This window comes from Gossypium hirsutum, chromosome D02 (genome assembly GCF_007990345.1).
Source record: "Gossypium hirsutum isolate 1008001.06 chromosome D02, Gossypium_hirsutum_v2.1, whole genome shotgun sequence".
In the NCBI taxonomy this organism is placed as follows: Eukaryota; Viridiplantae; Streptophyta; class Magnoliopsida; order Malvales; family Malvaceae; genus Gossypium; species Gossypium hirsutum.
This window is the reverse complement of record NC_053438.1, coordinates 27,770,356-27,790,402: the sequence shown is the minus strand read 5'-3', so window position 1 is coordinate 27,790,402 and position 20,047 is coordinate 27,770,356. Positions and strand designations below refer to the sequence as shown.

The 20,047-nt window shown below is 32.1% G+C and overlaps 1 protein-coding gene across 1 annotated transcript; it reads left to right on the top strand.

The window, feature by feature from the left end:
• Positions 1–1,604: 1,604 nt before the first annotated feature.
• LOC121214537 (putative methyltransferase C9orf114) lies at positions 1,605–3,816 on the top strand. The gene is made up of 5 exons (XM_041088310.1): positions 1,605–1,922; positions 2,352–2,528; positions 2,651–2,717; positions 3,061–3,125; positions 3,700–3,816. Exons 1-5 carry the CDS (start codon positions 1,605–1,607, stop codon positions 3,814–3,816), a joined length of 744 nt encoding a protein of 247 aa, XP_040944244.1.
• Positions 3,817–20,047: the final 16,231 nt, after the last annotated feature.

Here is a 20,047-nt window from a genome sequence, read left to right as displayed (position 1 = left end):
AATGTTAATAATTAAATAAATAAAAGTTAAAAAATAAAAAAAGGAAAAAGACATTGTCATCTTCGTGATTTTCTTTCTTTTTCTCATGAAACACCATTGTTAAACTTATTGAAGTTCGACCAAGCTTCTCATCTTGAATGGTGAGTAATTCCAAGCCTATTTTTCATGAATTTTATGTTTTGGAGATTGTTGTAGCTTAATCTAGCTAGCTCGGGTATTAATTTGTAAAACTGCTAGAGTTTTAAAATGTTTCTATTGATGATTTTTTAGAGTTTTTATGTTAAATGGCTTGGTTGGAAGAATAAATTTAATTAAGGACTAATTTGTAAAGTGAATTTGGTTAGTTTTGACTTTAGGGATTAAAATAAATATATTGTGGATTTGATATGAATTTTCTTTAATTATTGTTTCTATAGGGTTAAAGAAGGATTAAATTGAAAATAGGTTGAAAAACAAGGTTAAATGCGAAAGATATGATAGTTTTGATTTTAGGGACTGAATTGAATAAAATGTGACACTTTAGGGAAATTGTGAAAAATGAAATTAAGTTTTCATATACGTTGAATAAGATGTTTTAATGTTATTGGCACTGATAATTCGAAATAAATTACTGGATCAATCAAGATTTAAACCAATCGGTAGATAATCTAGGAAAAGAAAAAATTACAGATTAGTCCCTAACACTTCTGTTATTGTTGTTTGGACCTGGTAAGTTTATACGGTATAGTTTTGTATATTTATACAATGTATGTGGTTAAATTGTGAAATTATATTATTTGAATGCATTTTGAATTGTTTACAAATTGGTACAAAATGTGAACAAGGGACTGAATTGTAAAGAGTTATTCTCTTATGTGTACTAAGCCCAAATGAACATAAGATCGGATACAATTGGCATGCCAATAGGGTTATTCGTGCGCTATACAAGATTTACATGAGATGTGATATAGATGTATGGAACTTAAAGATTGTACCAGAATCCAGCATTTGTTGTAGATTACCGAGTTATCTCTATGGAGATTCAGGTGTGTTTTGGAGAGATGTGTAGCCTATGGGCTTTGCATTCAATGCCCAGGTGTGTTTCTGGAGGGATGTGTAGCCTACAGGCTTGGCACTCAATGCCTAGGTGTGTTTCTAGATGGTATATCTCGTTTGAGCAATCAAGTGTGTTTTGGGTGGTTACTCGCGTATCTATATCTGTTTATTATAGTTCATTGGGCTAAATGGTTATTGTAAATGAGATGTTGATTGGATGATAATCTATATGTGATAAAGCTTGGAAGTATAATGGAATGATATGGAATTTTGTTATATAAAATGAATTGAGATGTTATATGATTAAGAGCATGTTTGGTTGGGTGTATTGGATTAGCCAATACACCCCTAATCCGTGGCCCCACCTATTACCGTGTTTGGTTGGCTGTATTGCCCTAAAACGGGCCTAATACATTCCGCACGGATTCCCCATTTTCCCTTATGCAGCGCCGATTTGGGACTCCCTTCCAAAAGAAAGGATTACCTAATCGGTCCTCTTTTACCCTCCCAAGCGCGGGGGTTCAGTGTCACTATTTCAGTTCCGCAGCGTGCACACACACTGAGCTGAAATGGGGAAGAAGAAGGATAAGAAGAGATTCGAAAGGGAAGTCGAAACCAACAGCCCAGCAGAAACCCAAACGGACCTCACTCTTCTCAACGCCGCCGGAGATTCTCACCGTAAAAAGAAGCCAAAAACCAAATCGGAGAAAGAAACCAACGGTGAAACCAAAAAAGCCGACGATATCCCCACTGTCACCGTACCCATCGCTGGTTCTATCGTCGACAACGCTCAGTCTCTCGAGTGGCGGAAAATCCCTCTGCTTCTCTTCACTCTTTCTACCCTATGTTACAAATTTTCATTTAATTTCTCCTTTTTCTTTCAGTTGGCGAGTCAAATTGCTCGTGCTGCTGAGTTTTTTTAACCTAATTTCTTATTTGTTTAATGGTCTAATTATTGTTTTAGGCCATCTATTATGCTGAAATTTGGGATTAATTTATTTAGTTTAATTTGGCATAATGTTATTAATTGGTGCTAACCGATTACATTATCAGTTGTTTCCGTTAAACTGATGATGTTGGGTTTTTTTTATTAAAAAAACATGTTCGGCCTGCAAATTTATTATTAGTTGAACATGGTTGATTGAATGTTATCACTTTAATGAGAACAAGTATTATATTATGCCAGATTAAAGCAGAGATATTAAATCTCAAATTTTAGCATAATAGAGGGACTAATATCATAATTAGCCCTTATTTAATCTTACATTATAGTTGTTAGTTAATTATACCAAGTAATCAGTGGTTTGTATAAGCAGGTGGTGGTGTTTGATAATAAGAGTAGCTTGAGGAATAATGGTGCTTTTTTGAACCAAAATAATTCGAATGAAAATGATAGAGGGGCGGCTTTTATTGTTAGGATCTTGCAGTATCTCGAGACGCCGCAATATCTTAGAAAAGCTCTTTTCGTTAAGCATAATTCCCTTAGATATGTGGTGAATATCGATTTCTTTTTAACAAGTTCACACAGTTTTGATGAATTTATTTGGCTGTTGTTGTTTTTCCTTTAATGGAAGTGAATTTGAAACTAATTTTTACATTTCTTTGCCTATTGTAGGGAATGTTGCCTCCACTTGATGCTCCACATCATCTGCGTAAGCATGAGTGGGCTCCCAACCGGGAAGGTAAAGTTTGGCTGCTGCCTTTTGTGATTGTTATAGGTTTCTTACTAGGTCTATAATTGTTAAAAGGTGAATTGTAGGAAGGATAGATACGGACAAATAAATTGATATGCTTTTAAATGTAAAGAGCTTGGATGTAATTTGTATGGGGAATTGATTGGAAACTGAGGTTACAGGCTTTTATAAAGAAATGATAAGGTTAGGTTAGGTTCCAGATTGTTAGGAACTTGGGTGCAGTTTCTATGGGGAATCTTAGCAATCTGTTGCCTACTAGAAGACATGCTTGATCAATGGTGAGCCTGAATTGAATCTTTGGCTGACTTCATTTGTTGCGATAACTTTATAGGTGTCACACTTGAGGAAAAACCCACAAGCTCTGCGGGAACAGTGGTCGATGTAGGTTTAGATAAGGTATGTCTGTTCTTGTGCGAGTGTGACTCACTTTAACTTGCTGCCTGCATAATTTCTTTTCTTTTTAATCAAGCGGCAAATTTTAATGATAGCTATCAACTTATTTGACCACATACTGGTCCTTAATGGCTATATTATCCTGAAAATCTTCTTGTTTGCCCCTTGAAGTTGTTAATGGCTTACGGTTATTGTCTTTTTTCTTTCGTACTTTTGGCTCAAACTTCTTTTTGAGCATAGAAGTTATAAATGGAAAGAAATTAAGTCTATTGATGAACATTTAATTCTTAGTTGCTAATTTCATGCTGTTCAATTATTAGCATTGCCATAAATTTTTTTATAGTATCAAGCACTAAAAAGATTTTCATATAAAGCTGGCAATGGGAAGGATCATATTTGCTCTGAATTATTTTCTTGTACAAAGTTGTAGTTTCCTATTTTGCATTCAGAAAGCTCAAACATGACTTAAAACTTATATATATATTCTCTTGTTCAGATTAAATTTGTATACTAAGGAGTGTGATACTAATATATTACTTATGAACTGGTTTGGGCTATTTCATGGTTCTTTATGCAGAATGTTGTGGTTGATCAAGCACTTGGGCCTGGAAAAAGAGTTACCGTTGCAATGGGAACTAACCAAAACTTGGATTATGGTAATAAAATTGGATTATGGAAGGCCAATTGGAGTTGAGAGCTGGGTGAAAGAGATATTGTATCGGCTTGAATTTCTTCTATTGAATGCTTGCTTTATATTTTTAGTTGAAGTGAGATATTGAGGCAATACTTCCGTTTAATTCAGAATTGTTGTAAATTCAATCGAGTTCTTGATGATAATTCGATATGGTTATGTTTTTTTTTTTTTTTAGAGTTCAATTCTTACTCACTTATTAAATTTTATTAGTTATAATTATTTTAAATTTTATTAAATCATATATTTTAATTAAAATATATTTAATATTAATTATTTCAAATTATCTTTTATAGTATCATATATTATGATTTGAGTAAATTCATATAAGAATATTAATTATTAAGAACTTTATTAAATTATATATTTTAATTATAATATATTTAATAATAATTATGTTTAAATATGATTAAATTATTTATTATTGATATTAATAATCTTATTAAAATTTAAATAACAATAACAATAATAATTTACCAAAATAAATTTATGGTAATTATTAAGAATTTTATTAAATTATATATTTTAATTAAAATATATTTAATAATAATTATGTTTAAATATGATTAAAATATTTATTATTGATAATAATAATCTTATTAAAATTTAAATAACAAAAACAATAATCATTTACCAAAACAAATTTATGCTAAGGGTATTCTAGTCATTTTAGTTTTTTCCACTATGCTATTACACCTCTATTCCATTCAACCAAACACAAGATTACTATTACGCCTCTATTCCATTACATTCAACCAAACAGTTGATTTGCTATTACACCTCTAATCCAATACTCCTCTAATCCAATACACCTCTAATCCAATACACCTCTAATCCAATACAGCGAACCAAACGCACCCTAAATGTATTACACTCACCTTGTATTTGTGAAATGTGATGACAGGATATTGTATATTAGTTAATTTATAGATGTTGCTATGTTGGGAGGTGAGTTTTAATGTCTTAAAACCCATGAACTTACTAAGCATGTTTAGTTTTTACTTTATTTCATTTTCTATTTTCTATAGTTGGCATTTTACGGAACTTGATGATCGGATCATTCAACAAATCACACGATCCAAATTCAGTCTCGGTAGACTTTTATATCGTTCAAAACTCAATTTTGTGGCATGTATATAGGCTTGATATGTATAAGCATTATTTTGGATGATGATGGTTTAGATATACATATAATACTTGTTCTTGAACATTATATGGTATGTTTACAAGTCTTTATAAGTGTTTGTGCTTGTGAATGGTGTAATGTCTAGTTGGTGGAGATAGAAATAGATGAGTATTGATATGTGCATTATGATTAAAGGAATAAATGATTTGGTATAAACATCTGATAGTATCATATGTTACATACTTGAATTGGATGATGGTATAAATGGTACCAATTTAGTTGAATGACTTATAATATTATTATCTCTTTATTGATGTAAGGGTGCCATTGTGGCATATTGTTAGTTACTTTTTAGGTTTAAATATGTATCTTTTGGATTGGAATTGATATGTTTTGATTAGGGTTACAAGTTGTGAAGATTACTTAGTTTATTTTGTTTAGTAGAATGTCTTTTTCATGTGGAATAGCTTGAATTGTTTTGTGGTTTCTTAAATGGATATGTTAGTATGTGTTTGAGTTGGTTTTGTGTAGGTCTAAATGGCCAAAAATATATCATTTTAGTCTTTGGTGTGGCTTCCCAACGTCGAACGACAGTTTGTGACATCTCGACGTCAAGTGTTCCGACATCGTGATGTGACTCACTGTCCAGCATTGTCATGACGTGGAGAAGGGCTCGTTACAACGTGAAGTCCAACTTTTCAAACCTTACAATTTGGTCCAAATTCATGCCTGGTTCACCTATAAAGCTTCCATAAACTTGATTTAGTCTTGATTTCTATTTAAAACACATCTTATGATTAAAATTTAGTTACGAGTGAATGTTGCATGATTATTTTAATACTTTCAATTCTGAATTACTGTAGTAACATCTTGTAGCTCGAGTCCTACGACCGAACCGGGTATGGGGTGTTACAAGCCTAGCTTTCTCCAGCATTTGAAAGGTAGATGACCCTTTCTTCCAAAGTGTTTACAATGAGGGAAATCATTTTTTTTGTAACATTCTGGAGTTTGGGGCCTGACGAGCTAGGGTTTGCCAGTAGGCCTGGCGAGCTGGGGTTCACCAATGAGCTTGGCTTTGACTGTTAATAACTTGTGAAATTAAAAACCTAACAGAACCATCTACAATCAAAGACAAGGGAAAGATGAATCTTGTTTAAAGCTTTCAGCAAACTGGTGAGTGTTTAGGGGTTGCCCCTTGTATGTGCGAACTATCGAGTTAATCAGGAGCTTAGGTTTTTATCCTAAGTTCCGATAATAAGCCTTCTTGAAAACTTTGTCTTGTGATTGTGTTTAAATATGTGCTTTTGTGAACAGTAATATGTGAGCTCTATATTGCGAGCTAGTTATAAACAGTGTTTTGTGAGCTCCTTATGAACTGCAAGCTTTATGTTTAAGTAAATGTTTTGACACCATAATCTTCCATAACCGTTTGATATAATGGCATGCCATAGGTTTGTGAGTACTCACCTTTATGTTTTGTGTTTTTTACGAGAGGCCCCAGGATAGGTTAGGAGGAATAAGGGAATGTCGAGCTAAGCTTTATTCAATGGGATATTTTGATGTGTTTGGAGAGTGCTTAGCTTTATGCTACACTTATGAGACATGTTAAGACTCTTTGAGTCAAAGTGAGGAGTTTTAAGGAGATCCGCTTATCCAATAGAAAATAACATGTGAATAGGATAGTGTTTTTAAAAAAAATATGTTTTACTACTTTAAGCTAACTAACAGCAGGTAACCGCAAACTAGGTTTCGCATAAATATGGCGAACCCAGTTCGCAGAATAGTAACTTTGTTAAAACTCTTGTTTAGTGTATGTTTTTGTGCATGTTATATATTTTTCATGTATATTCACTGAGTTTGCAAGAGCCCACACACTCCTTTCTAAACACTGTAGACAGTTAGATCACACGGTGTGCAGTAACGAGGCGAGTGATCCAGGCAAAGCATAAACACTAGAAAAGTGGTACAAGTGAACTCTGGACATAAAGGCAATACGGGTTTCTGCTTGGGCTTAGAGATATCTTTCTATCTGTTCACTTTACCAATTGTGCTAGGACTTAGTGTTTCTTATATTTATTTTAATAACTCTTGCGAACCAATAAAACTATATATACAAACCTAAATTTCAAGTATAAAATTATAGTCCAAGTCTGGTTGATGTTTTCTTAATTTAAAAATTCATACTTAAGTATTTAATTTCTAACAGAGTGTTCTTCATAAGCAAAAACATGAAATAATCAAAACTGACAAACTTATATAGAGTTCGCCAAAGTTGCTGCAAAGTGACAAGGTTTTTGAACTGAGCAAAGTGCGAACCCTAAGCGACTGGCGAACGGTTGCCTGTGAACCTTTAATAATTTTTTATATACAGAATAGGAGAAACCTTGCAAAATGTGTTCGTAGTATCTAAATACGTAGGGGTTGTTTGTGAAACTTACCCTTTTTTAAGTAGTCGTACTCTACGAAGACTTAGAATGTGCAAGTTATGCTAAGAGCAAACCTTGATGTTGATATGTGTATCGTACAATTAATGAGATAATTGTTTACTTAAACTTATAATACCACCTGAATAGAGGTTAGCTTAAGTGTTTTGGTGAAAGCACTTATTCCATTGTATATTAGTAACTTAATCATGTTTTATGTTTTAACTTGTGGTGTGTTGGAGGTTAGGTTGGTTTTAAATGGAGAGTCACTTAGGTGGCTAATGTGGCATTCCATAGCTCGGGCTCAACGGTGGGATCGAGTATGGGGTATTACATTGTTCTTGTATTTGTAATGGAAGAATCAAAACTTGAATTTCCCTCATTGTTCTTCTCATGTTTCTTTCCCTTTTATCCTCAAATTTACTGAGCTTTCGTAGCTAATGCACCTTCAAAAGACCCTTCAAATCTCATGAGTCTACTCTGCTCTTGTTGTAACACCCCGAACCTGTCTCTGTTGCCGAAATAAGGTAACGAAATGCTATAGCAAATAACAGAATAGGAACATGCTATTTCAATTCAAAATTCTTTAAAAAATCATTAAATATCAATCATTCAATTAAAACCTGTTACGTGCAAGATAGGGCTTAAACTGATCTTATGAAAGCTCTAAAAACAATTCAAAACTAAATTGGGACTAATTTAAAATTTTACATAAAAGTGAGGTAAAACATCAAACTGAGGTCACACGAGCGTATGGCTAGGCCGTGTGACAAGTTGAGGCTGTGTGACATTGGATCACATGGTCGTGCCTTGAAGCCGAGCACAAGACTGATGTCATGAAATACTAAGTCACACGGTCGTGTCGCTAGGTCATGTAACAAACTAAGGTCGTGCGGACGTAAATCTAAAATTCCAACAAACCGTGTAACTAACCAGTATCGTGTCACAAATCATGCATTCTACATACCTGTGGCACACAGCTGTGTCACCAAATCATGTGTGACTCACGACCATGTGGTAAACCGTGTGACCTAAATTCATACCATTTCACTCTGATTCAATTGATTCAAATAGGCAATCCCAAAGACATAAAATGGTACCATAAAAACATGTTCAATTCACATCCAAAACCAAACATAAACATGAAATGATTCAACCTAAAAGTGCCTAACCTTTATGCCATTTTAGAACCATCAAAAACAAGATCTCGATCTTAGCCAAACATCCAACAATTATAACACCAACATGTTTCAATTGTAAAGCTCAACCAATCCAACACTTCAAAATATACTTAATGCACATTCATTACTTGTTCAAGACCTGCAGAAGTTCATACCATAACATGCCAAATCTTTTCAATTTGAGATGGCCATTTATACATCATCAAACATAACTTTTGTGTCAACCAAATAGTTCATCTATGTGTTTCAAGCATAACTTACCAAAGTGCCAGATTACACCTATTAGAGATATTACTTATATACATTCACTAGTAATTGAAGCAAACAATTTATTGTTATGCATCATCCTATTCTCATACCATAATTATATTTATCACATTTTCCCAATCATTCCACATTCAAAATTTTGCCATTCATGACTTCGTTTGTAGCTTGTCACCATGCATCACGCACACTTAAATGCATAACATGTACATTTCAAAAACCAAATATCATTTAAATACAAGATTGCATACATCCCAATATTTACTTATATAATATGACCCCTATATACATGCCACTTAACCAAGTCAGGAACAATAGAAAATATTGTCGGGACTGCTGATACGCCCCGTGCGCAGCGAAAAAAATTATTCCGACGATCTACAACCAAGGATCCATGCACGAGGAACGAATCAGGTTGAAATAGGGTTGAAAATATACCTTCTCTTACAAAAAATGTTGAAAGGATCCTGCTGATTTGATATCGATTCCAAGCCAGAGAGATTTAAAAACGATTGCTAGACCTTTTAAATTATTAAGTTGGTAACCTTAACACACTAAGGGATTATCATCCTGTTCTCCTCTTTGATATCACATATTATGTAACACCCCAAACCCGGCCTAAACATTAGGGCCGAATCTGGTGATGTTACATTGTAACACCCCTTACCCGTATTCTACGCTGGAATAGGGTACGAGGCATTACCAGAATAAATACACTTATAAACATATTAAACCGAGTTATAAAATTTCCTCCAAATTAAAAACTTTCAAATTATTATCTTCGAGTCGCTAATTAGGGTTTACGAGGCCCAATACATACCTATTCATATGCTCAATATATCCGTTAAATCAACCCAATATTGAAGAATCCACTTTAAGTCATAATCAATATTAATCACAATCATAAATCTTTTCATGTTATTTTCATATATTACTAACTAAACTTTGAATGTCAATTTACGAATATGTAATTCACTAACACATTCTCATAATGTTTAATTGATGAAATCATTTAATTGAGCTAAATTTCATATTCACTCCAAATTTTCTTCTATATCCATAAATGCTTTCACTTACCATTTACCTAACAAATTTCTCGAACCAAGCTATCACACAACAATAATACATCACCTGTGCTTCATGAATTCAATGTTCGAATCTTATCACCGTCAAATCCATGTCATTCGAATACTTAAAGTTTATTCAAGCATATATTATTACGTTTCATATACCAAGCATATGTCAAAATTACGAATACGTAATCAATTCATTTGTCATTTATTTGACTAGAAAATTAATCTCAAAATTCATAACATTCCATTACTTAAGATATGCCATAAAACACTCCTTTAACATAAACTAGCACCATGGCCGAATTTTCAGTATGCTATTTATTCCCCTTTTTCCAAATCACATAGCAAAATATTACAAATATGTATATATTTGAATACTATAATTATGCATCAACTTACCAACATGAGTTAATTCATGAGCCACTCATGACATCATTTCATGTCAAATATACCACACACATATGCTATGAAACTTTATTTTCTCTCATGAGCTTACCATGACCAGTAATGCACCAATATAAGCATCACTCCTATTTCAACATTTATCGATTATAATCAGACATTTAACCAATTATACACAATTCATTCATATACTTTATTATACTCCTCCTCTCCATCCCACATCCTTTATGTATATAACATGTTTAAATAGCATTATACATAATTTCACTACTCTCTTATATTTAAATTCAAAGTTGTCTAGTCGAGTTACAGTCACTAAATTATTTTTATCTAGAGCTACAGAGCTCAAAATTAAGTTCCATTAATTTTCCCAAAACTAGACTCACATATCTTCTTACAATAAAATTTTCAGAATTTTTTACTTGGCCAATTAGTACAGTTTATTCTTTAAATTCACCCCTGTTTCACTACTCAACATCTCTGACCTCTCTTCACTAAAAATGAATTATCTCGTTGTAAAAAATTTAGATGATATTTACGTTTATTTACTTTAAAAATAGACTCATTAAGGATTCTAATAATATAAATTATAACTCATAATTATTTTTTTCTAATTTTTAATTATTTTCCAAAGTCAGAACAGGGGATTCCGAAATCAATCCGACCCTGCCTCACTAAAATTCAAATATCTCAAAATATATAACTCTTTTGCTTGCTCTGTTTCTTTTATGTAAAAATAGACTCATTAAGCCCTCATTTCAGATCTTATTCACTCTCTAATTAAATTTCCACCATTTTTGGTTATTTTTCAAATTCACACTATTGTTACCGTCCAAAACTGTTTTGTTGCTAATTTTACTTTTTCATAATTTCACTTTTTCACTTTCAATCATTATTCAATTCAATTCAACACATATATTCATCATTAAATCACACTTAATCGTTACATGATCTCATGTATTTTCACTTAGTCAATTTCCCGATGAACACTTCGGAATAATAACATATACACGGTGGATTTCGCACACAGCAACCACCCTTTGTAATCAATGATATCCGGTGGGATCAGCACATAGCAACCACCTTATAATTAATGATACCGGTTCACATAGTAGCCTGCACATAGTACTACACATGTGACCATCACTATCTGATGCACGTAGTAGCCTGCACATAGTACTACACACGTGATCAAAGCTATCCAGTACGCATAGTAGCCTCCACATAGTACTACACATGCGACCTATCATTCTGGTACATGTAGTAGCCTGCACATAGTACTACACACGTGACCAGCACTTTCACTTTCACATAGTGGCCTACACACAGTCCATGCCACACATGTGATCATTTCTTTCACTTTATTCGTATCCCTTTTTATTCCGAATGTTCAATCGGGAAATTTCTCACTTTTTCTCATTTTTTTCCTTTTTCACTAATCAAAGTCAATTACTTGTCTTTCTTGACTTATAATAACACATTTAACTTATTTAACACTCACATTATTCAATCTAGTCCAAAAATCACATTTTGGAAAATTTACATTTTGCCCCTAAAGTTTCACAAAATTATGATTTTGCCCCTAGGATCAGAAATTAAACTTTATTCCTTTTTCTTATGTTTTATGACATGCTGAATATTTTTTCCTTCTATGGAAACATCAAATTCTCACTCTAACACTTACTTATGAACATAGGTATTTTTACCGATTATGTCAATTTACTCGTTTTCACTTAAAATCGACTAGAAAAAGTTATTTAACATAATTTCAAGCTTCATATTCTACCATAAAACATCAAAATAAACATATTTCACCTATGGGTATTTTTCCAAATATGAACCCTAGATTAAATTATTACTAAAATAAGCTAAATCAAGTTACCGGGACTCCAAAAACGTAAAGAACACTAAAAACGGGGCTTGGAATCACTTACTATGGAGCTTGGAAGGTTGAAAACCCTAAATATGGCTTCCCCCTTGCTGATTTCGTTCACCATGGAGAAGATGGACAAATTTTTGGCTATTTTGGCCTTTTTAATTCTTTTAATTACTAAATGACCAAAATGCCCCCAACTTAAAATTTTCCTATTTCACTTTTCTCTTGTCCATTTTTTTTCCAACAAGTTAACCAATGGTCTAATTACCATTTAAGGACCTCCAATTTAAAATTTCATAACAATTGGACACTTCTAACATGTAGAACTCAATTTTTGCACTTTTTACAATTTAGTCCTTTTGACTAAATTGAGTGCCCAAACGTCAAAATTTTCGAACGAAATTTTCACGAAATCATTTTTTGAAACCGTACACCATGAAAATATAATGAAAATAATTTTTTTCTCGTCGAATTTGTGGTCCCGAAACCACTATTCCAACTAGCCCAAAATTCGGGCTGTTACATATTAAAAAGGAAAACCAAAAATATTCTCTTATTAATAGATAAGGCTGATGGAAAGTTAGAAAAATCAAATATATTCTTTCCAAAAGAATATAGGATTATTCCCTTATTAATAAAGAATGCAAAGGGAAAGTTAGAAAAATGAATTATATTCTTTCCAAAAGAATATTGCTTTCCATGTCTTTTATATCTTAACTGAAATTAATTAATATAACTGTTTATATTAATAAATTTGGTGAAATATATACAATTAATATTTTGTATGAATCAAATTCATATATTAATTATATCTATGTTCTCTATTTTTGTACAACAAGTTTGTACATATAATGTGTTTAATATTTAACTATCAAATAAATTAATTCAACAATTAATTTAATTCATGTGAAAACTAAATATAATACCAAATGTATTTGGATTATGTTCGTTTCAACTATAGGGTGTGACTCTATAGATTCTTGTAACATTGGTAGTAATACTAGAAGGTTTCTAACATTACAAGCAATAAATGGCATCTAGCAATGCATCATTGTCACCCAAGTTAGAAAAAGTTATGATTCGACATACCCTTTCTATGATAATCTTTTCATGTATTATATCATTTTACCTTTAATATCTAGATTAGATAAAAGTCATGGAATAGTCACACTTTTATAGTCCAATCTCATATTTCTTGATTTTTTGAGTAGACTACAATAAACAACAGAGGTACAAATATGAGAACCACATCTGGTATCTAATACCCAATAAGTAGATATTGATAAATTAATATCAATAACATAAATACCTGAAGCGGGCGCCCCATTTTCCTTTGCCTTCTTAACCTCTTCAAAGGGCAGTTCCTCTTCTAGTGTCCGATCTTACGACAATTGAAACATTTTCCTTCCTTAGAAATTCCTCCTTTAGGTTTCAATGTAGCTTTTCCTTTGTTGGGCTTGGCCTTAGCCTTAGCCTTTCCTTTGCCCTTGCCTTGTGGATCATCAAAATGGGCTTAGGCCCAACCTTTTTCATGCTACTTTCAGCAGTTCATAACATGTTGAGCAACTGTGTAATAGTCTTACTAATTTCATTCATGTTGAAATTAAGGAAAAATTGGCTAAAACTATTTGACAAAGATTGCAGGATAACATTAGTGGTCAATTGCTCACCTAGAGGGAATCCTAGTTTTTTAGGGCTTTCAATAGCCTATCATCTTGAGGCCGTGAGTTCCCACAAGATTCCCTCCACCATTTTGCATCGAAACAGAGCTTAAGAGGTCTCATACCTCTCTTGATTTGTTTGCCCCTCATATAATTCCTTGAGGTGCTGAATCATATCATAGGCAATCATATCGTCATGTTGTTTTTGAAGCTTAGGAGTCATAGTGGCAAGCATTAGACATCCTATGTCTAACTTGTCATCAAGATGCTTCTTATAAGCATCCTTGTCAGCTCTAGAAGCATTAGTTGTTGGTTCATTAAGAATGGGTTCTTCAATGACATATAATTTTTATTCTTGTTTGAGGATAATTTTTAAGTTACGAAACCATTCAAGGAAGTTCAAGCCATTCAACTTGTCATTCTCAAGGACCGATTGCAATGATAAAGAACTTGTGTTGTTTTCCATAATTAATCTACAATAATAAAATATACTCATGAGTACATTTACCAAGCTTATTATAATCATTAAAATGACTTTATTAAATGATACTCTCATTATTTTATTCAAAATTAATAACCCTCATATTTTATTTTCGGAAAGACTTTTCTAAATTTTTCTAGTGGATAATGATTCATTTTTCACCTCTTCTTAAGTTAGCTTTGGCTTTACTCTCAATATTATGGTTATTTAGTTAAGCAACACTTTCTAATTACATCACATGTAACTCATCTATTTGATGAACAACTCTTGTTCCAACCATCTTATGATTTATCCAAATCTCTTGCCTCCAGTTATCTAACACTAATAAAGTAACCTAGTTAAGTTATTAACCAATATCATAACCGGCGAATATCACTTGCTTATTCTTCGCGTTTGACCAAGATAGATATAAGTACTTCACTTTAGTAGAACCCACATTGTATCGGTCGATGCTTATCAATATTTTATTGAGGGGTTTTTAAATTAAATTAATCTCACCATCAATGATCAATATTTGTCCATTTAATCCTTGAATTGATCTTATCAATATTCTATAACATGCATGCTAACATATCATCAATTGTATCATATATAAGAAAAATGTAAAGCAGTAAATAAATGCAATGGTTATAGCCCATAAAACTAAGGTGGTTCCTCCCAAGCCAAATAAAGAACCGTAGGGAATCCTAATGGTTTATGCCGCTTCTCAAGCTTCTTTTCCACTTTAGGTAACCTAGCCTTCTTTTCTTCTAGCCCGTATCAACTCGTACAATTTACAATTATAGAATCTCGTTTTACATATAAGGGAGTAAGATGAGAAGAGAAGTACAAGAGAAATATAGAAAGGCACAACACACAGACCATATTTATAAAATTACAACATTTGCAAATAATAAATTAAATGGGTTGTCAGGCTATAACCATGCGTTTTCAAACACCGTGCATATCAAACACAGTATACAACATGTATATCATAAAATGGCATTAACCAATAAAGTTAATCTAGAATCTGTATCGTACAAGTGGCTCTGATACCCTTGTTGGATTGTCGATACGCCCTGTGGCGTGGTGGAAAAATTATTTCAGCGATCCACAGCCAAGGATCCATGTACGAGGAACGAATCAGATTGAAATAGGGTTGAAAATATACATTCTCTTACTAAAAATGTTGAAAGAATGTTGTTGATTCAATGTCGATTCCAAGCCACAACGAAAATGTCTCAGCCTCTACGTAGTCCACCCCGTTAAAAACAAACAACCACTTTATTTTGAAATTTTTAAAGAGAATTAAAAACAATTGTTAGACCTTTTAAATTATTAAGTTGGTAGCATTAACACACTAAGGGACTATCATCCTTTTATCCTCTTTGATATCACATATTAAAAAGGAAAACCGGGACTATTCCTTTATTAATGGAGAAGGCAAATGGAAAGTTAGAAAAGAAATTATATTCTTTCCAAAAGAATATTAATTTCCATGCCTTTTATAATTTTGAAAATAAAATGTCTCGGCCTTTACATAGTCCACCCAGTTAAAAACGAACAACCACTTTCTTTTGAACTTTTCAAAGAGAATTAAAAACAGTTGCTAGACCTTTTAAATTATTAAGTTGGTAACATTAACACACTAAGGGACTATCATCCTTTTATCCTCTTTGATATCACATATTAAAAAGGAAAACCGGGATTATTCCTTTATTAATGGAGAAGGCAAATGGAAAGTTAGAAAATAAATTATTTTTTTTCCAAAAGAATATTAATTTCCATGTCTTTTATATTTTGACCGAAATTAATTAATATACTATTTATATTAATAAATTTGGTAAAATATATACAATTTATTTTGTATGAATCAAATTCATATATTAATTATATTCTTTCCAAAAGAATATTGATTTTCATGTCTTTTATATTTTGACCGAAATTAATTAATATAATTGTTTATATTAATAAATTCGATAAAATATATACAATTAATATTTTGTATTAATCAAATTCATATATTAATTATATCTATGTTCTCTATTTGTGTACAACAAGTTTGTACATATAATGTGTTTAATATTTAACTATCAAATTAAATTAATTCAACAATTAATTTAATTCATGTGACAACTAAATACAATACCAAGTGTATTTGGATTCTGTTCGTTTCAACTATAGGGTGTGACCCTATAGGCTCTTGTAACATTGTTAGTAATACTAGAACGATTCTAATATTACAAGCAATGAGTGGCATCTAGCAATGCATCATTGTCACCCAAGTTAGAAGAAGTCGTGATTCGACATAACCTTTCTATGATAATCTTTTCATGTATTATATCATTTTATCCTTAATATCTAATTTGGACACAAGTCATGGAATAGTCACACTTGTATAGTCCAATCTCATATTTCTTGATTTCATTAGTAGACTACAATAAACAAATAAGTGTGATATCTCATATCAACTTATTCGAGTATGGTCATGCATTTCTTGTCTCACTCCATTAAGAGGCCTAAGATATTTCTCCCATTATGTAAGAGGGATAAATCCTATCTTGATCAACCATATCTCACTACATGGATTGTGGTATATCCAACATCAGTCTTTATAGTACAACCTGTTACAGTAGACGTTTTGGCTGTATCAAAATATGTGACACACGATGTTGGGAAAATGATGATCCCAAGTCTGAGGATCATAGACATAGTTATCACTATGAGTAGTATTGTGACTATTACATAATAATCCAAGAAACATACTCATAGCGGGTCAGTCCAATATGTTGTTCTCTAACACATACTCATGTATTGATTTTAGCATCCCTATGTCAATGAAAATTCTTTGTCATTAATCAACTACACATTAGTCTCAATGCATTATTGTTGTCCAAGCCCACAATAATACTTTACTAATGACCTTTTAAAGAATAATCATATTTTTTAGGACTTTATTACAATTTAGTTTATTCATATACACAGAAAAAGAAACTGAAATAATAATGGCAATGTCTTATATTGATAAACAAGGTAAAACGAGTATGTGATTTGATTGGTCTTTGGGCATACTGTAAAAAATAATACCATATCAGTGTAACCTCCAAACCCGACCCAGTCGTTATGGAATTCAGAAAGCTACATTGACCACAAGAATGGCCTAGAAAAGCTTTCCTAGTTTTCAAACATACTTTTTAAACCATTTGCATAAATCGTTCAAAACTAGTGAAATTGAATATTTAACTTAATTTCGAAAAAACATAAAAATTTTAGAAATCGATGATTTTGGTATTCAATTTGTAAAAGTTTGATCACTATTCAAAATTTTCATAATTCCAATCATATTTCAAATTCATTTTTCTTTTCCTTCAAAATTGGGGAACTTGGTTATTCGTCATTATTTGGAAACCATGTTAACTTTAGAAAATCAAATGTCTCTAGAAATCTCATTTGTAATATTAGTAATTTTGAAAATTAAGTCTAGTTTTATTAAAAACTCGTTTCTCAGAATTGCAGCGGAAAAATGTAATATTAACAGATTTTTATAAAAATTGAAACAAAATTTTTTGCAAAAAGAATATTTTGTTAAAAATCAATATTTCATATAAATTTGATAAAACATCAATGAACAATTTAAAACTAGGTAACAACCAGTAATTTAAACACATAATTCATAAAATAGCAAAATTTATATATCAACACAGTTTTTCAGATAGTAGTATGCATGAGGATGTCAATGCAAAGTTTTTTTAGAAATCAGTGCAAGTTATTCAAAAACATTCCTACCCATCTCCACTACACACCAATAAAGAGTTCCCTAGAATTTGTCCATCCAATAACACTCCACGTTATGGCCAAGCCACTCAATATCGCAGACAAGCTGTATGTTGGTCAAGCCACTTAATAACATTATGGCCAAGCCACTCAATATTGTAGTAAAACTGCCAAAGTCTTCCACCTTTCATAATCATCCCAACCCCATGCATGTGATATGGCTTATGAACAATATTTTTAGTGGGCATGCTTAACATACGAATCAGATTTATAATCAGTACAGTGGGCATGCTTAACATGCGTATCATATATCTCAATTTCAATATCAGTGGCATGATTTATATATCATGCATATCATATAATGTCAACATATCACAAATCATGAGTATTGGAATGTAAACATATTTTCACAATCTACATTGAATCACATCAACATAATTATACGATCACAAAATAATCAATTCGGAGTACTTACTTGAGAATCACCCTTTTTATGGGTTTAGCATCCCTTTTTGAATATTTAGTGTATTAATATTATTTTACATTATGAATAACTCAAAATTTTTTTCATTATTAATAAATGTAAATAATTTATTTAACAATGAATCACATTCGTTTATTTAATAATAAGTTAAACTCACACCTGATCTAAGCGAATCCGGTGTGAAAAATCCCTCTAACACCCACTTTCGTATTTAATTAAACCTATCTCGGATCTAAAGACAAAATGAATAATCCATCATTAAAACACCCTTAATAAATATTTGATAAACGGTTAGGCTTTGGCTTCTATAACAATACTTACTCTTGTGATACTTAAATCAGAGATATGAATCACTTCCGAAATTACTGACATTTCAAAACAACCATATTTGGTCCTTCATCAATAAAACGTTGTAGAGGGAATTAATCCGGAAAAAGATTTCAATAACATATATATTCGATCAATGAAGGAAAAAGGATGGAAGTAACATGAAAAAGATCAACTAATAACACCTTACTTACGCTTGATCTATCCGTAAATGAGTTGAATCAATCCGATCTAATGAAATCGAGAAAAATGGATGATAGGATGAAATTTTTGGTTTGGAAATAATAAAATTCTAGCAAGGTTTTCAAAAGAATTAGTATACATAAATGTGGAGCAAAAATCACTCATTTGAGAAGTAGAGAGAAAAAAAGAAGGAAAAATTATCATAGTAGTGGTGTGGCAGTGGTAAGGTGGTAGTGCAATGATGGTGTGGTTAATTAATGGTGGTGGAAGGTGGAAGAGTAGTGGAGCAAAAAAGGTGAAATGTTGGCTCAAAGAAGAAGAAAATGGAAGAGAAAGGTGGAGCAATGGAAGAATCAGTCAAGAAAAGAAGAGGAGAGTAGCAAAATGAAAAAAATGTGAAAATAGTGGTTATTTTGGTGGGGTGGATGTTCAAGCTAGCCAAGGAAGGAAATTGCCAAATGGGGGGAACATATGAGCAAAAAGGAGATCATGAAGGGAACAAATGGGAGTGATTTCAGGGTTGACTCCCAATCACCTCTTCTTTCCATTTGGGACGACTTCTAGATGGATTGACTAAGTGAATGGCTAAATTTTTTAAAAATATATGCCAAAGGGATTCAAACTTGGGCTACTTGAATAACACCACACAAATCCTTACTACTTAATCACTAGACCAATTCACTTGCTTGTTAACATTCCTACAACATTTATTTATAAAATGGGGTATAACACTAACTAAAGTTTAAAACAAAATTGTACCAAATAGAAAATAATGTGAGGAAAGGGATTCAAACTCGAGTATTCAAGGACAGCTCCACCACTACTAAATCATATTAGACTTGATACTTATATATTGGAAAATGTGCCAAGGTCATCTTAAAAAATTTCGGGCGTGACCACTCTCAGTTCATTAACCCAATTTCTACTAACCGAGTTTTTGGAATGTGATAATCCAGGTTGGATAGTGTGAGCCCTGAGTTTATTCGATCGACACATTCCA

Bases quoted from the DNA above. Each gene is read 5' to 3' on its own strand.
- LOC121214537 (XM_041088310.1), top strand. From the start codon at position 1,605: ATGGGGAAGAAGAAGGATAAGAAGAGATTCGAAAGGGAAGTCGAAACC. The intron at 1,923-2,351 runs GCGAGTCAAATT...TTGTATAAGCAG, and splicing joins TCTCCTTTTTCTTTCAGTTG to GTGGTGGTGTTTGATAATAA. The intron at 2,529-2,650 runs GTGAATATCGAT...TGCCTATTGTAG, and splicing joins ATAATTCCCTTAGATATGTG to GGAATGTTGCCTCCACTTGA.